Source organism: Vitis vinifera, chromosome 5 (assembly GCF_030704535.1).
Source record: "Vitis vinifera cultivar Pinot Noir 40024 chromosome 5, ASM3070453v1".
In the NCBI taxonomy this organism is placed as follows: Eukaryota; Viridiplantae; Streptophyta; class Magnoliopsida; order Vitales; family Vitaceae; genus Vitis; species Vitis vinifera.
The window spans coordinates 23251425-23267965 of NC_081809.1; the positions used below are offsets into that span (position 1 = coordinate 23251425).

General features: G+C 33.5%; 1 protein-coding gene across 1 annotated transcript; it reads right to left on the bottom strand.

Moving 5' to 3' along the window:
* Positions 1–4676: 4676 nt before the first annotated feature.
* LOC132253849 (ankyrin repeat-containing protein At5g02620-like) lies at positions 4677–6894 on the bottom strand. Its single transcript, XM_059737109.1, has 3 exons — positions 6141–6894; positions 5427–5971; positions 4677–5276 (listed from the first exon to the last, which is right to left on the bottom strand). The coding sequence occupies exons 1-3, from the start codon at positions 6781–6783 to the stop codon at positions 4677–4679; spliced, it is 1788 nt and encodes a 595-aa protein (XP_059593092.1). The 5' UTR covers positions 6784–6894.
* Between the last annotated feature and the right edge of the window lie 9647 nt (positions 6895–16541).

The following is a 16541-nucleotide window of genomic DNA, read 5'->3' on the forward strand; positions in this document are numbered from 1 at the left end:
ATTTTGGTTTTTTCTATTTAGTAAAAAGTTTATAATAAGTCATGAAAAAGTAAAAAAACAAGCAACCTAAATTCTAAAACTAAATGGTTTTCAACAAAAAGCCAAAAAAACAAACACCACCTTAGTGAATTTCTACCACGAATTTCTGCCACACTTTATTACATATGAAATATTTTTATTATTTTTAATAATTATATAATTTTTTAAAATAATTATCAAAAAAAAAAAAGTGATAACAACATAAAATAATTAAAAGTTATTGGTTGAAAACACTTTATTCTATTTTTAAGGATAAAAAATTGTTTTTCACTTTTAGTTATTAAACATATTTCCTTTTTTTATGAAAAAAAAAAAGTTATGAAACAAGACTTTAACTTCCACGTCATGTTCTCCTCAGACGCCATTATTAATCAACTTATAAATTAATTTTGCTTATTAATTCCATAAGATCAAATTTTATTTTAAAATTTTAATATTAAAATTGAATGAAATATGATTATTTAGTATCTCAAAAATTTGTCACCAACAAATTACAGGTAATTTTTATCTTATCAACTTATGAACTCAGACCAATAGAGAGCCAGAGCTATTTTGCATATATCAACAAATAAAAAAAGTTAAATAGTCAAATTTGTACATCTAGTCCATAATTAAAATTATTTTTTAATTATGAACAACAAATAATCATTTTTTGACTAAAATAATAAGAGAATAAAACAAGTGTGAGTAAGTCATTGCAAAAATTATAATCAATTTCTTCAACTCGAAGCAAATTAATAAATAAACCCAACAATAGGGGAACAAACACATTGGAGGTGTTCCCAAACCCTCCACATTTCAATGGTGGGAGTGTTTTTCCAACTTGTAACTTGTTTACTGATGAGCTGGAGGTACTGCTGGGAATAATTTAAATTATTTATTTATTTTTTATTTGCTTTTAGCTAGGGTGGACCAATTTAATTACCATATATTTTTTAGAAAAGAGCAAGCATCTCTCGTTTTTAACTTATATGTCAATGGGATGGTCCATTATCTATGTTCAGTGAAAACGTGGCATGCCACGTACTTCCCAATGCACAAGCTGACAAGATATTTGAAAAGTTGTCGTGTTTTAATTTGTAAAATGATTGACTTTTGGGTCCCATAATCATCGAAGTATTTAGTGAAATATTGCTTAATTTATTGAAATATAAATTTTATCATTAACGTGGATACATGTGCAACACCCCTTGATTATAATAAAAGACAATGATTTCGTGTGGTTATTTTATAAAAATTAATACATAATACATAATTATTATATATAATTTAAAATTAAATTATATTTAAATTATCAACTTTAAACTTATTATCAAATTATTATTTTTTGTGCTAGGATTATAAAACTCTTTTAAAAAATTATATTATTAAATTTACCCCTTTACTTTCGTGAATACTAAAAAATAAGGTTTGAAGAGAGAAACATAAAAATAAAGTGACATAAATAATTAAAATAAAATATTTTGGAGGATTTATAAAGAATTATTTATTTATAAAGAATTATTAAAAAAAGTTTAGATGTTATTTTATTTACAAACTTGGTGACAAAAAATAAAATAAAATAAAATGAACGTGAAATTATTCAAATAGTATACAAAAGGGATATCAACAACAAACAAAAATAACCCAAAAATATATATAAATAAATAAATATAAGATGGAATAAATAAGAGATTCAAAGCATGCTAAAAATACTGTATTAAAAATGAATGAACAAAGAACAAACCAAACAAAAAAACAATACACAAAAAATTACTGAAAATGAACCAAATATAAATAACATACCTATATTTACAAAACTGAAACGAATAAATAAAAAATAAATGAATGAAAGGGAGAAGAATGTACCCAAAAAATAAATGAATGAAAGTGTCATTAGTAGGGTAAAACCGAGACATTTTCGAAATAAATCTTAAATAAATATCTACAGGTGTTATTTCATCAAAATAAAAAATGGACAACATCTTAAATATGTCTATATCATAATACAAAAGTCCAAATTATTTAATTACATGTCATCACATTAAATACACTTCATAGAACATTTAGCTTATAATCAAAATAGAGATGTTCACCAAATAAATCCAAAAAAAAATAATCTAGAAATGGAATTTCATCATGAAAAAAAAAATTGAATAATATTTCCCATGTGTCCCAATTACAATTCAAAAGGCCAAATTATTTAATTATGCATCATTCAATACTAAATTTCATTTTACTGTTACTTTAATTTACTACTAAATGCAGAAATTAAATACCATCCAAAATAGAAGTATATAAATAAATCACACTCAAATTGCAATGGATTGAAGTCACAAAAGGCCTAACCATACAAGAAGATGAGAAAACAACTCTTAAAGAGAATGGTGATAAGCTTTTTAAAAGGGTGTACTATGGTAAAAATAAAAGATTGAATTAATAAAATTTAATTCAAAGTGGAGACTATTAGAAAATATTTCAAATTCCTAATTGTTACATATTATTTTTTTAAAGAATATTATATAAAATATTTCCTTAAATTGATATGTTATTATGATATTAGATTCTTTATAAAATAAAGAAAATTATTATAAATATTTCTATAAATATTATAGTTTATAAGAAGAAAAGGTTATGGGATGAAGCCGATTAAAATATATTTTATGATCAATAATTATATCTTATTTCTATCTTTTATAGTATTTTTTAAAGTACGGTAAAAATATTCTATTTCATTTGTGGATTGACATGATTGGACAAATTAGGTAAAAACCCAGTGTAACTTTGCACATAAATTGTTTGTTTAATTACGCACTCCGATATTAATATATTTGTATTAAAACTTTATGGATACAACATCGGCCATCAGTGCAACCACCATTGCTCTCATGGCAAAAGTAATGAGGAAAAAGGCTTGGGATATGTGTTCGTAAGTGAACTCCTTTTCATGGTGGAGTGCATAAAAAGGTGAGGCATATGAAGGTGTGGAGAGCATCATGGTGAGAGTAATGACCACAACAAATACTTCAAATGCTATCATGTGGATTTCTTTGACATAAACTATTTTAATGGCATAACAATTATCAGCGATCCTTTATAAATTTTACTTTTTGATTGATCTAATTATGTGTGGGTATAATTTTAAATGCCTATTATTAATTAAAGGGTAGTTTCAACTACCTACAATTCTCTATTTTGACATATTACAATGGATTCAATGCCATTTTGTATGAGTATTAATCTATGAAATTAAAGTAAAGGCGTAAAAGATAATTTTAAGATTTTTTTCTTAGCATAAAGGAAAGTTCTCTGTCCAAATACGATTTGGATTTTCTCTTTCTTTCTGACATAGATAAGAGAAGTCTGTAAAAGTTACAAAATTAGACTAATCTGTTCTTAGTTTAGGGATAATATCTGAACCCACATTACATATTTTCTACAACAATAGTGGCTCGCATCAAGGCCTGGCAGAGGATGAAATTTGTAGATGGGTTAGGCAGTGGGGCCAATGTGATTGGGTCGTATTTAGGGCGGGCCAGGCCTGATCCAAGTGTGAATGCTATAATATGGATTTTGAAAGGCCAAGGTTGAGCCCAGCCCCCAAATGTGCAGGCTTGGTAGATCGACCTGGTTAAGCAAAAGCAAGATGAGTTTGGAATCCGACGGGGAAAAGGTCAGTAATGGTAGGGCCCACTTCCCTTTGAAACCTTGTTCAGTCGTCCGTCCCCACCCTTTGGTTGCGTAGGACAAACCCCCACCATAACACCATGTGGGTTGCCCCCTCGTTCGACATCATTCCATGAAAACAATGTCGTTCTATGAACGGAGCAGAGGATCGCTTGCACATGGCACTGGTGACGAAGGAGTCGGTGGAAAACCGGCGCGGACCAAAGTCGGGAGGCATATTTTTCATTTCTTTTTTTCTTTTTAATAATGAGAATCTGGTAATTATGAATAATTGGACAGGTGGAGCCTCGGAATGAAGCATGTCAGAGACCTCTATTTCCATGAGGATACACAGGGATATAGTTTTGAAGAAAAGAGCCATCACCCTTATCTTGGTCATCGCAAATTGTATATAGATGTGGCCAAACAGATTCATTCTAGCATAAACCTTACAATGGCAATAGCCATCACCCTCATAGGCCAAGCCTTGATCCTCTCTCGTTTGGTTTTGGAAGCCAAAAGTCCAATCTCTTTTATCCTTTGGGCCTCTTATATATGGAGAGAGAGAGAGATTGAGGCTGTCTCGAAGCTTGTAGTACAAGTTGCAAATGACATATTGATCCTGCAGTTTTTAGTTAATATAGTCACCACCCATGGCTTGCGTTTTTATTTTTATTTATTTGTTCATTTTTTTTATATCTTTAATTTGTTCAAACGTTTCAATCAAGTTTACCAGATCCACTAATGGAACATCATGACACACTTTCATGTAAATTAATAATTTCACTCCCATAAAGAAAATGAGATCTTACCCATTGCAAATAGATCAATTAGCACATCCTGAGAAAAAGTTAAAAAGACAAATTATAATAATAATAAATTACAAAGCATGCTTACAAGAAAATTATTTCAAGTTCCAGAAGAAAAGGAAAAGGTAGTCCTACCGCGGTACCAGATCTGCCCCTTGCCCAATTGCAATTGCGAACATAAGGTCATTTGATGGTAATTTTGAGAACTGTTTTTATCTTCCTTTTCAAACGTATTCTAAATGGACAAGTTAAGGTAAAGGCAACAATAATGAGAAACAAGTACCCGGAGGTACAAACAACGAGTAGAAGCCCTGAGGAAAATGGTAACACAGCGGATAGGCCCATCACGAATGCAACCACCATTAGTACCACACTAGACATAGTGAGACAAGTGCCCAGGACTAATTGTTTTGCAAGGATGTCCTCGTCCTTATGCAACGACATAACAAAATAAACGAACACAGCAGATACAGAGAGCATCATGGCTAATGTGTCCGTCACAATAAATGCTTTAAAAGCTACTTGCTTTGTTAATTTTGCCATGCCATCACTGTCATTGTAACCACCGGGCAAGGTGAAACCCGCTGCACAGGATACAGTTGCTACAAGTGTTGCCACTATCAAATGGGTTTCACCTAGTCTCTCTGTGAAAGCCATGCTTTCGTCTTCTCTGACGTCTTTGTTTTTACTACTACTACCATTGTCTTTATTGATGGCCTCTTGCCAACTGAAGGGTCCGACAACAACTTTCTCCCATTCCTTCATTTGTTTTTTTAGTTTCCCCTGAAATTTGATTAAAAAACAGAGAAAATTGTTGTCACTATTTTGGCCTTCGGCACTTCTTTTTAACATTTCCCACCTTCCCTCACAACAAAGGAAAATGGATGATTAAACATTGATAAACTAATCAAAATATTAAGTTAGGAGCCTTACCCCGAACATTTGTCCCGACTTAATGTTAGCCCTTGAAAGAATGTCTAGGGCAGTTAACTTATCGTCGTTGAGTGCCATTTTATCCACTGCATTGTCCATTGAGAAAACTGGATTATAACATTGGCAAGAAGAAAGCAGGTGGAGGGGTGTGTCTCCTTCGTCATCCTTCTCATTTACAAGTCCTCTCACTCTTAACTTATTGTCATCCGGGAACAAATCATCAATAGCAAAAGGCCGTTTGCTCATTGCGGCAAAGTGAAGAAAATTATTTCCCTGATCATCAACCTGCTCGCAACAATCTGGAGAGTGTGAGAGCAGAAGCTTTACTGTCTCTCTATGGTGGCGGTTAGCTGCAAAGTGTAGTGCTGTTTTCTTGGTATCTTTGATTGCAAGGTAAGTTACAGACTTATCTGATGATTTGTCTAGTAATTGCTCCGCAATTTTAGTATAACCCAAGTATGCAGCACAGTGAAGGGGAGACCACCCATGTTCATCAACTTCTTTTGTTAGATCTGGCTTCCATTCCAATAACTTCGCTATCATGTCTGATAAACAAATGAACCAACAAAAAAAAACAGCAGAGAAAAAAATTTAAGAAATTCCCTCTAGTAAAGCATGACCCCTAGAGGTGATCATGATCTCTAACAATATATTGCATGAGTAACTAACCATGTAGGAATCAAGATTCAAGGAAAGGGTCTGCATATGTGTTACCTTGGTCCTCACGAATTACAGCAGCATGCAAAGCCGTTCTACCCATTATGCCACTGTGAGATGGTGAAGCGCGAGTTTTGTCTATAATTATACACACCAAGTCTCCATATCCTCTCTCGGCAGCCATGTAAAGAGGAGTGTAGCCTGTAATATTTGCACCGTAGATAAACTCAGGGTCTTCCTCAATCAATGACACCACTATCTCTGAATGATGATACCGCACCGCCTCATGCAAGGCTGTGTCTTTCTCCTTATTGGTCATCCTCAACATCGCCTTGTCTGTTCCAACCCCACTTTCGATCTCTTGGTGAAGTGTTTTTGCGGCGTCAAGGAGAGCTTTCACAATTGCCCCATGGCCTTCTCTCGCAGCAAGGTGAAGTGGAGTGTCGCCTTTCCGATTGGGCTGCTGCAGTAGAGGTGAACATGAATGAAAGTGAAGGATCCACTCTACGGATGCCAGCTGACCGAACTGGGCTGCAATGTGGAGGACAGTGTTCCTTTTTGGGGTTTGTTGGAGTTGAAGATGAGCTTCTGAGTACTTTCTCTCGAGGATTCTGATATCACTTTCATACAAAGCCTCGTACAAATCAGCATCCATGTGGGTGATCTCAGTTTGGCCATCAGCTGCAATCTGGTTCGACATCTTAGTTTGGCTTGAAAAGGTTTCCAAGTTAAGGTTCTGCGATTCTGTAATTTAGTTGGAGCTGGACTGATTCACTATTGGCGTTGGAGGAGCAAAGTAATAATCAACTCTTCAGATTCTAAATATAGCGCATAGAAAAGTTGTGTGTCCACTTGGATAATATTTATATAATTAGGAGTGAATCACTACAATTTTACTAAACCCAAATTTATTTTTAAATTTTTCTTATTTTTCCTTTTTCCTTGCACTCCATCCTATTTAGCGATTATTTAAGCTGCTTTTACCACGAACAACAATTCTGGTGGTTTAAAACAATTTCAACCATATTATCAACCATTTTATGAGGTCATCTTCCAAAATAACACAAAATAACAATTCTGGTGGCAATTTGTGCTCATGGGTTGTGTTTGTATTATATTAAAACTTACTCAATATAAATAATAATCTTGTTAAAAACATAAATCAAAATATTATCTATTTATTAAATAGGTAACAAATCATGTAATCCATTAATTTATTTAGTAATTAAGTCTTTCTATTTAATAATTAAGTTAAGTTAGGTATTGTATATATTTATATAATTAATTTTTTAATCAAATATATTTATAACTTAATTCATCTATTTATTCAAAAACAAATTAATTTAAAATAAGTTGAAGATTAGTTAAATAATTTAAAGTTATAATTAAGTTAATTAATAAAATTATTAAATCAATCCATTTGAATCAAATTTGTATTATACAGATGGATATAAAATCTACATATCTATAAAATGTGTAATACAGACTAACATAAATTTGATCCAAACTCAATTATACTCAAATTTGTAAAAAGCATGCTAAGTTTGAGTCGTGTTGACGTATTATATCAAACTTTGTCATCCCTACAAAATACAATGTTAAGGCCCAAACAATTAATAATCACACATGCTAAAGAGAGGAAAATCTAAGGGTTAACCATTTTCATGATTGCAAGATATTTTTTCTTGGGAAAAAATGTGCTTCCATACTCATATTTAAGAATATCACAAGATGAAAATCCATTAAAAGTAATTCAAGTTTTAGGCACTCTAAAGTCAAAATAGCATTTAGGGTAGTAAAAGGTATTACTAACATTACTAAAAATAGTAGCTATTTGCTAAAAAATATGTAAAATCTGAATTATTTTTAGATAAATGTATTCAATTTAAAAATTTTAAATTGGGGTTGTTATTTGATTTTTTTCAAATGTATGTTTGAAAACACAATTTAATTTCCCTGTTTTTCTTTATAAAGCATAGTACCAAGGACGATTGCTAGGCACCACGAGAAGTTCATGTTTTTTTGTCTATAGTCTATTTAGTGAATTTTTTCTTTTTTCTTTTTCTTTTTGTAGGGACGGAGTGTAGTATTTTTCTATTACTAAATTTTCTCTCTTTTAATTATTCCTTTTCTTTCCCTTTTGGTGGGGGATGAAATATAATATTTGTTCATTATTAAATTTTTTTTTCTTTTTCTTTTATTGGGGACAAGTGGAATATTTGGTTGTTAGAATTTTCTCTTTTAATTATTCTTTTTCTTTCTCTTTTGGTGGGGGATGATGCTTAATATTTGTACATTATTAAATTATTATTATTTTTTTTTTAAGGACAAATGGAATATTTGTTTGTTAGAATTTTCTCTTTTAATTATTCTTTTTCTTTGACTTTTGGTGGGGATGAAGGATAATATTTTTTGAATTTTTTTTTTCTTTTTCTTTTTCTTAGGGACGAAGTGAAATATTTGTTTATTATTAAAGTTTCTCTTTTAATTTTTTTTTTCTTTCACCTCTTTCAATTTTTCTTTTTCTTTCTCTTTTTGTAGGGGATGAAGCGTAATATTTATCTATTACTAAATTTACTCTTTTTCTTTCTCTTTTTTTGTGAACGAAATGGAATATTTGTCGGTTTTTGAATTTTCTCTGTTAATTATTATTTTTTGTTTTCTTTTTGTGGGGGCTGAAAAAGATCAAGATATGGAGGATTTTGGAGGAGAGGGAGTGAAACTCCATCAGCAGTGAAAATGGAGGATCGGATTATAGGGATACGTGAAGGTTCTTGGTCTTATCTTGCTGGTACCATTGGTAGAGTTCCTGAGAAAAGTGATAGGAACAGCAACACCAAAAGAACCCCCAGACCATCAAATATCCGCCTGGTGTTTTTCCATTGGGGATGAACTGATTATACATTGGGAATTATCATCATCAAATGCAGCACCACCGGCACCAGCAAATGCAGTCTCTTTGCACCCCGGGCCCACTTCTGCACCCCTGCATGGCCACCTTTGGCATGCAATCCCAACGGCCACATGTCATCCTCCCATTTCTTCATCTTTTGCTTTCAAAATTTGATTTTCAAAACACTAGTTTTCAAATAATTTTAAAAAATTCAACTTTCAAATAATCTTAATCAAGTACCCTTTTATATTTATTTTATTTTATTATTATTTTTATTTATTTATTTATTTATTTATTTCCTTAGAAATTTCAAGTCATTCCAAAAACCCAATTTTAATAAACTTTTTGCTGTCATATTTCTCTTCTGGTATGCATTTTCATATTTTCTTCAAATTTCAATTTTTTATATTGATTTTCCTCAATTTTTAATAAAGCATGAATAAATTCTATAATTTCAAGCAATAGAATTTATGGAGTTAATTCATGCTAAAATAAATCGGGTTGGTGGGGCCTGACATCTGTGATTGATTGCTTGATTGACTTTGCCCTACTCTGACATGCATGCGATTATTTAGTATTTGTGCACTAACCTTGTCTCCCATGATAGCACTCAACTTGCGACAAAGATACGTCTTGTACCCGATCATATTTATTTATTTATCCGTTATCATGCATGACTTGTTTTATTATTTGATTATTATTTGGTATCCACGATTTCCCGATCAATTGTTATGTTACCCTAACTGATTAGTAGAGACTCTTTTTTAGGGGTTTAGAGGGGTGTACGCCTTATTACCGTACCTTCTCGATATATAACCTGACCCCAGATCCAAACTTGGTTTTTCGCAAACTTGTATGTCCTTTAGGAGTCACATTTGAATTTTTTTTTTATTTTGTTCTTCCCTTTAAAAATAAAACAAAAATAAGATGTCACTCCAATTTTTATTTTTTATTTTTAAAAAATCAAATTTCTAATAAAAATTGAGTCTCGCCAGTTGAGTGGGAACGCATGCGAGAAAGATGGGGTCCACACAATTATTAAAAAATTATCCAAAAAAAGTTTGATCCCTTTGTTATTATTAAGTTTGTTTTTTTTTTTTTTCATATTTTTTATAATAAAAAACTAAAATTATCAAACATATTTTTAAGAATTTAAAAACATAATTGAAAACTTATTTATTATTTCTACCCTTAAAAACTCTAAAACAAAAATATAGCTAACAGCCATCTAACCTATCATGTTCTTCTCCTTTTCTTTTCTTTTCTTTTTTCCTTTTTTTTTTCTCCAATTTCCATGTAAAATGGACAAATAATTTTCAGAAGGAAAATATAGAATATGATACTGTGGTATAAAAAGCAACCTATTTTTAGGTTTAGTATTAATCAAGTGAGAAAAAAAAAAGAAGAAATTTAAAATTTCTTATTTCATTTAATATTACAACAAAAAAAAGTGGCATTTGTGTGTGTTAAAGCACTACCAATCTTGTCATTACACTATAATTATTTTTTAGGATTTGAGTATTTTCTTTCAACTTATATCTATATTTAAAGATATTTTATGTAACTTATGTTTACATTTAAGGATATCTCATATATAATATTAGCGTAAGGAAAAGTTGTCTAGCTTGATCCTGATCCTTATCTTATTGGGATCCCAAAATTTGATTTGATCTCCAATTACAATTATAGAACAATAACACCATGGTAGCTGCTGTATTCCTTTGCTACACAGAATAGAAGCTTCTCTACAACACTACCCATTTTCTCTAGCTAAATTCATTTTATTAAATATTTTTATAAATAAAATAACATTTCTGACATTCCATAATTTCTACGTTCTTGAGCCAAATTTAGGAATGAATCATTCTTGGACAACCTCGATCCCGTGGGGTTTGGTTTTGGAAGCCAAAAGTCCTATCTCTGTTGCCCTTTAGGGCTCTTGTATATTTAGTGTCTCAAAATTTTGTCACTTTGATAAACTACAGTAATTTTTATCTTATCAACTTATGAACTCGGACCAATAGAGAGCTAGAGCCACTTTGCATATATCAATAAATAAAAAAAGTTAAATAGTCAAATTTGTACATCTAGTTATTAATTAAAATTAAAATAATAATCATTTTTTGACTAAAATAATAAGAGAATAAAACAAGTGTGAGTAAGTCATTAAAAAAATTATAATCAATTTCTTCAACTCAAAGCAAATTAATAAATAAACCCAACAACAGGGGACAAACAAATTGGTGGTGTTCCCAAACCCTCCATATTTCAATGGTGGGAGAGTTTTTCTAGCTTTGACTTCACTTTTCAAACTTGTAACTTCTTTATTGATGATCTGGAGGTGCGGGTGGGAGTAATTAAAATTATTTATTTATTTTTTTAGGGATAATTATGTTTTGGATCTAGTTGAGTCCAAAAATTAAGTTTTAGTCCATATAAATTTACCATTTAAATCGAAGACCTAGAGAAAATGTGAAAATTGAGAAGAATGATATAAATTTTTTATCTTTCCAAAAATGATCTTTATTGACTATGAAAAAAAGAGAGTAGAAAAACATTAATTTAAATTTTATTCCTTTTGCAAACCTCAATAAAATTTAATTTAATTTAGTGATTTGAAAAAAAAAACCATTTTCCAAAAAAATAAAAATAAATTATTATTATTATTATTTAAAAACCAAACATCTTGGAAAAATATATATTTTTCAAATTATGTATATAAAAAATAACTAAAAATATGTCAAATTTATTTTTTTTAAATTATATATTTTTAGAATATATATATATATATATATATATATATATATATATATATATATATATATATATATATATATATATATATATATATATATATATATATATATTAAATTAGTTTTCTAAAAATAATAAATTTTCAGAATAATTATTAAAAAAAATTTAAGATCAAAAAATTTGTCACACATTATGATAGAAAATATTCAAAATGGTTTTGAAGGGTATATTGGTCTCTTTATATTTTATATCATTCTCCTCAATTATACAACTTTTATAGGCTAAATTTTAATTTTTGGGTCCAGATTCAAAACACAATTGTGCTGCTTTTAGCTAGGGTGGACCAATTTAACTACTATATATTTTTTTAGAAAAGAGCAAGCATCTCTTGTTTTTAACCTATATGTCAACGGTATGGTCCATTATCTATGTTCAATGAAAACATGGCAGTGGACGTGACCACCTTGCCATGGTGGTGGTTGAAACAGTAGAGCTGATGGAAGCTTAAAGAAGAAGAAACCAGCTGGGGAAAAGGAGGGCAGAGAGAGGCCGTTGGCGGAAAAGAAAAACGGAGGTTTGGATGAGAGGTTTTCAAGGACAACTATGTAGTAGTCTGGGGGGTGGTACCAACATATTTTGAGAGCAAGGAAGAAAAGAGTTGCAAAAAAGGAAAAACAAAGTTGCAAAAACAAAGGAGGAGGGTGATCGATTGGTTTTTTGGAGGAGAAGGGATAGCTAGAAGCCGATATTCCACACGTCCGGAGAGGAGTCTTCCAAAGATAATCCCAAAAGAAATAGCCCTCCAAGCCCTCAACACCATCATCTAGCTCCACTTCAAGAAGACCTTGGAGAAGAAAAGAGCTATCGACCTCCAAAAGAAGGAGCATTGGAAGCTCTTTCAGCTCTTCTTCATCTTCCTCTCTCTCATCTTCCTCGATCAGACCTAGTCCCTACACTTCTAGTGTCGCCACTACTAGGTCCCAATCACTCTCCTCTCCTTAGCCCACCTCATCTTCTATGTCTTTGTCGCTCATACCCTTCCTCCGCTGCATCAATGGCTTCAAGTACCAGCGACGTTGCCACAAGCTCACTCTTAGCCTCTCCACTAAGCACCTCTAGTAGATCTGTTAGTGAACTAGTTGAGTTAGTTTTGAAGTCCAGTTAGTTTCAACCAATCATTTCTGTTTATAACCAACCTCTCAAGTTAGTTATAGCTATCAACAACTAAGTGTATAAATACTACAGAAGTGTAATGATATAAGCACTGAAAATAACAGCAAGAAACTTTACTCTGTTTTTCTCTTACTCTGTTTTCTCTTCCTCTTCTTCTAATCGTTTCTGTTACTCCATTTCTTCAAACATGGAATCAGAGCAGGCTTTAGCTTAGTTATCCGCCATGGATGAAACCTCAAGAACCACCAGTTTTCTCCCAGTTTCCTTTCCCCATCCAGTCTCATCCAAACTAGACAATCACAACTTTCTGGTTTGGCGAAAACAGATACTCACCACATTAAGAGGCCATAAGCTGCAACATTTCCTTTCTAAAACTTCAGTTCTACCCTCAGAGTTTCTCTCCTCAGACGATGAAACCCAAAATCATGTAAATCCCAAGTTCCAGGATTGGGAACAACAAGATCAGCTTATTATGTCTTGGCTTCTTGCATCTATAACTGATGCTCTTCTCACTCGTATGGTGAATTGTGACACTTCAGCCCAGGTATGGAAAACCCTTGAACTATACTTTGCTACTCAAGTGAGAGCCAAAGTAACTCAATTCAAAACGCAATTGCACAACACCAAGAAGGGAGACTTGTCTATAATTGATTACCTCCTTAAAATCAGAAATGTAGCTGACCTTCTTGCTCTGGTTAACCACAAGATTTCTGTCAAAGATCACATAGATGCAATTTTTGAAGGTCTCCCTCAAGATTATGAAACCTTCATCATCTCTGTCAATTCTAGACTTGATCCATACACAGTTAATGAAATTGAAGCTCTTCTTCTTGCTCAAGAAAGCCGTATTGAGAAAAACATCAAGATTGCAGACCTTTCCACTCCTAGCTTGGCTCATCTCATCACAACTAACAGAAATGGTTCTCCACATTTCAACTACAGAGCTAGCACCAGAAACTCAAATTCCCGTCCACCTACACATTCTGGAAATGGAATGCAACACTTTCGTGGGAACTTCACTCAACAAGGAAGAGGACGCCATGGTCGAGGCTCCTGGAAAGGCAACAACAAACCTCAATGTCAACTTTGTGGAAGAATTGGACATGTTGTCATGCAGTGCTACTACTGATTTGATCAATCTTTCACAGGACCCTCACAACTTCAAGGAAATCGTCCACAGGGAAACATGGCTCATCTTCATCAACAACCATCTGAAAATTTTTTCCCAGGAACCTCATTAGTCAAACCAACAACAGCAGAAATGATCCAAGACAACAACTGGTACCCTTATTCTAGAGCCACTCATCACCTTACACCAGACCTCAACAATCTCCTGACCAAATCACAGTTTCCTTCATCAAACGAAGTCTTCGTGGGAAATGGTAAGGGTCTCCCTATTCATCACATTGGTCACACCCCATTTTCATCATCATTCATTCCCTCCAGAACACTTGCCTTAAAACAACTTCTCCATGTACCAGAAATTACAAAGAATCTTCTTAGTGTTTCTAAGTTTGCTGCTGATAATCATGTATTTTTTGAATTTCATCCTACCTCTTGTTTTGTCAAGGATCTTTCCACCCGGACAATCCTCATGCACGGCCAGCTTAAGGGGGGATTATATGTGTTCGATAACACACAGCTGAAACTCCCTCTTCACAGTGTAGAAACTTTCAACTCTTCATGCTTTGCTTCTACAGCTCTCCCGTCCAAGGAACCAACAACACTTACTTCATCTCCATCTCCCTTTATATTGTGGCATAATAGACTTGGTCATCCTTCCTCACATATCGTTTCTCTTGTACTCAATAAATGTAATCTCCCACTAATGATCCTCCCTTCTTCAACCTCTGGTTCAACCTCTTCTCCAACCAATCCATCAATATTTCCTGTCACCTCTAACCACAACGTAGCATCACAACCTCCACCATCCTCTGCCCCTCCTTTTCCCACCCATCATATGATTACTCGATCCAAAAATGGCATCTTTAAACCAAAGGCCTATCTCATTTCTACAACTCCCACTTCAGTCCCTGAAGCCCTCCAACTTAGCCATTGGAAACAGGCCATGACTGATGAATATCTCGCTCTCCTCCGAAACAACACTTGGGATCTTGTTCCTCCTCCCACTGATCGTAAATTGATCGGCTGCAAATGGGTGTTCAAAGTCAAGGAGAATCCCGATGGAACTATAAACAAATACAAGGCCCGTTTAGTTGCTAAGGGTTTTCATCAGATTGCTGGATTTGACTTCAATGAAACTTTTAGCCCGGTTGTCAAACCGACTACCATTCGCATTGTTCTCACTATTGCTTTAAATCTACAATGGAAAATTCGACAATTAGAGGTCAATAACGCCTTTCTCAATGGCGACCTACATGAAGACATATTCATGCATCAACCTCAAGGCTTTATCGACCCTGTCAACCCAAACTATGTCTGCAAGCTCAATAAATCTCTTTATGGCCTCAAACAGGCCCCTAGAGCTTGGTTCGAAAAGCTGCATCACGCACTTGGCATTCTTGGTTTCTCATCCACCAAATCAGATCAATCTCTATTTATCAACATCACACCTACTCACTCCACTTACATTCTAGTATATGTGGATGATATTCTTATCATCGGCAGCAATGATCAGTTTGTTCAACATGTGATCACTCAGCTTAACAACCAATTTGCTCTCAAAGATCTTGGAGATATTGATTACTTTCTGGGTATCCAAGTCAAGCATACATCCGCTGGAATGCACTTGTCACAGGCCAAGTATATCTCCAATCTACTTCAAAAAACCAAGATGCTTCATGTCAAGCCAGTTCCTACACCTATGGTATCTAATCAGTCCCTATCCAACTCTGGAAGTCCTCCATTCAGCAACACTCAACTTTATAGAAGCACTGTTGGTGCCCTCCAATATGCCACCATCACAAGGCCAGATATCTATAATGTCAACCGAGTTTGCCAATTCATGCAAGCTCCTCTGACTGCTCATTGGAAGGCTGTCAAGAGAATTCTACGCTACCTGGCTGGCACTCTTCACCATGGACTCCATCTTCAGCACAGCTTCAACTCACACCTCAACATAACAGGGTTTTGTGATGCAGATTGGGCATCAGATGTTGATGACCGCCACTCCACATCAGGATATTGCCTCTTTCTTGGTCCAAACTTGGTTTCCTGGCACTCACGAAAGCAACATACAGTCTCTAAGTCTTCCACCGAGGCAGAATATAGAAGTGTAGCTACCTTAGTTGCTGAAATTTCTTGGTTGCAGTCTCTCCTCAAAGAATTAAACATATCTTCCTCCACAACTCCGGTCATTTGGTGTGACAACCTCAACACAGTGTACCTCTCGGCTAATCCCATTCTTCATGCTCGGACTAAGCACATCAAAATTGATCTTTATTTTGTTCGAGAAAAAGTTCTTCAGAAGCAAATACAAATCCATCATGTACCTTCCTCCGATCAGCTAGCAGATGTCTTCACCAAGGCAACTCCTAACTCCAGATTCCTCACCATACGTGCCAAACTCAGTGTCAACCAAAGTCCACCCTGAGTTTGAGGGGGGCTGTTAGTGAACTAGTTGAGTTAGTTGTGAAGTCCAGTTAGTTTCAACCAATCATTTATGTTTACAACCAACC

Bases quoted from the DNA above. Each gene is read 5' to 3' on its own strand.
- LOC132253849 (XM_059737109.1), bottom strand. From the start codon at position 6,783: ATGTCGAACCAGATTGCAGCTGATGGCCAAACTGAGATCACCCACATG. The intron at 5,972-6,140 runs GTAACACATATG...TTTGTTTATCAG, and splicing joins TGTAATTCGTGAGGACCAAG to ACATGATAGCGAAGTTATTG. The intron at 5,277-5,426 runs GTAAGGCTCCTA...ATCAAATTTCAG, and splicing joins AGTCGGGACAAATGTTCGGG to GGGAAACTAAAAAAACAAAT.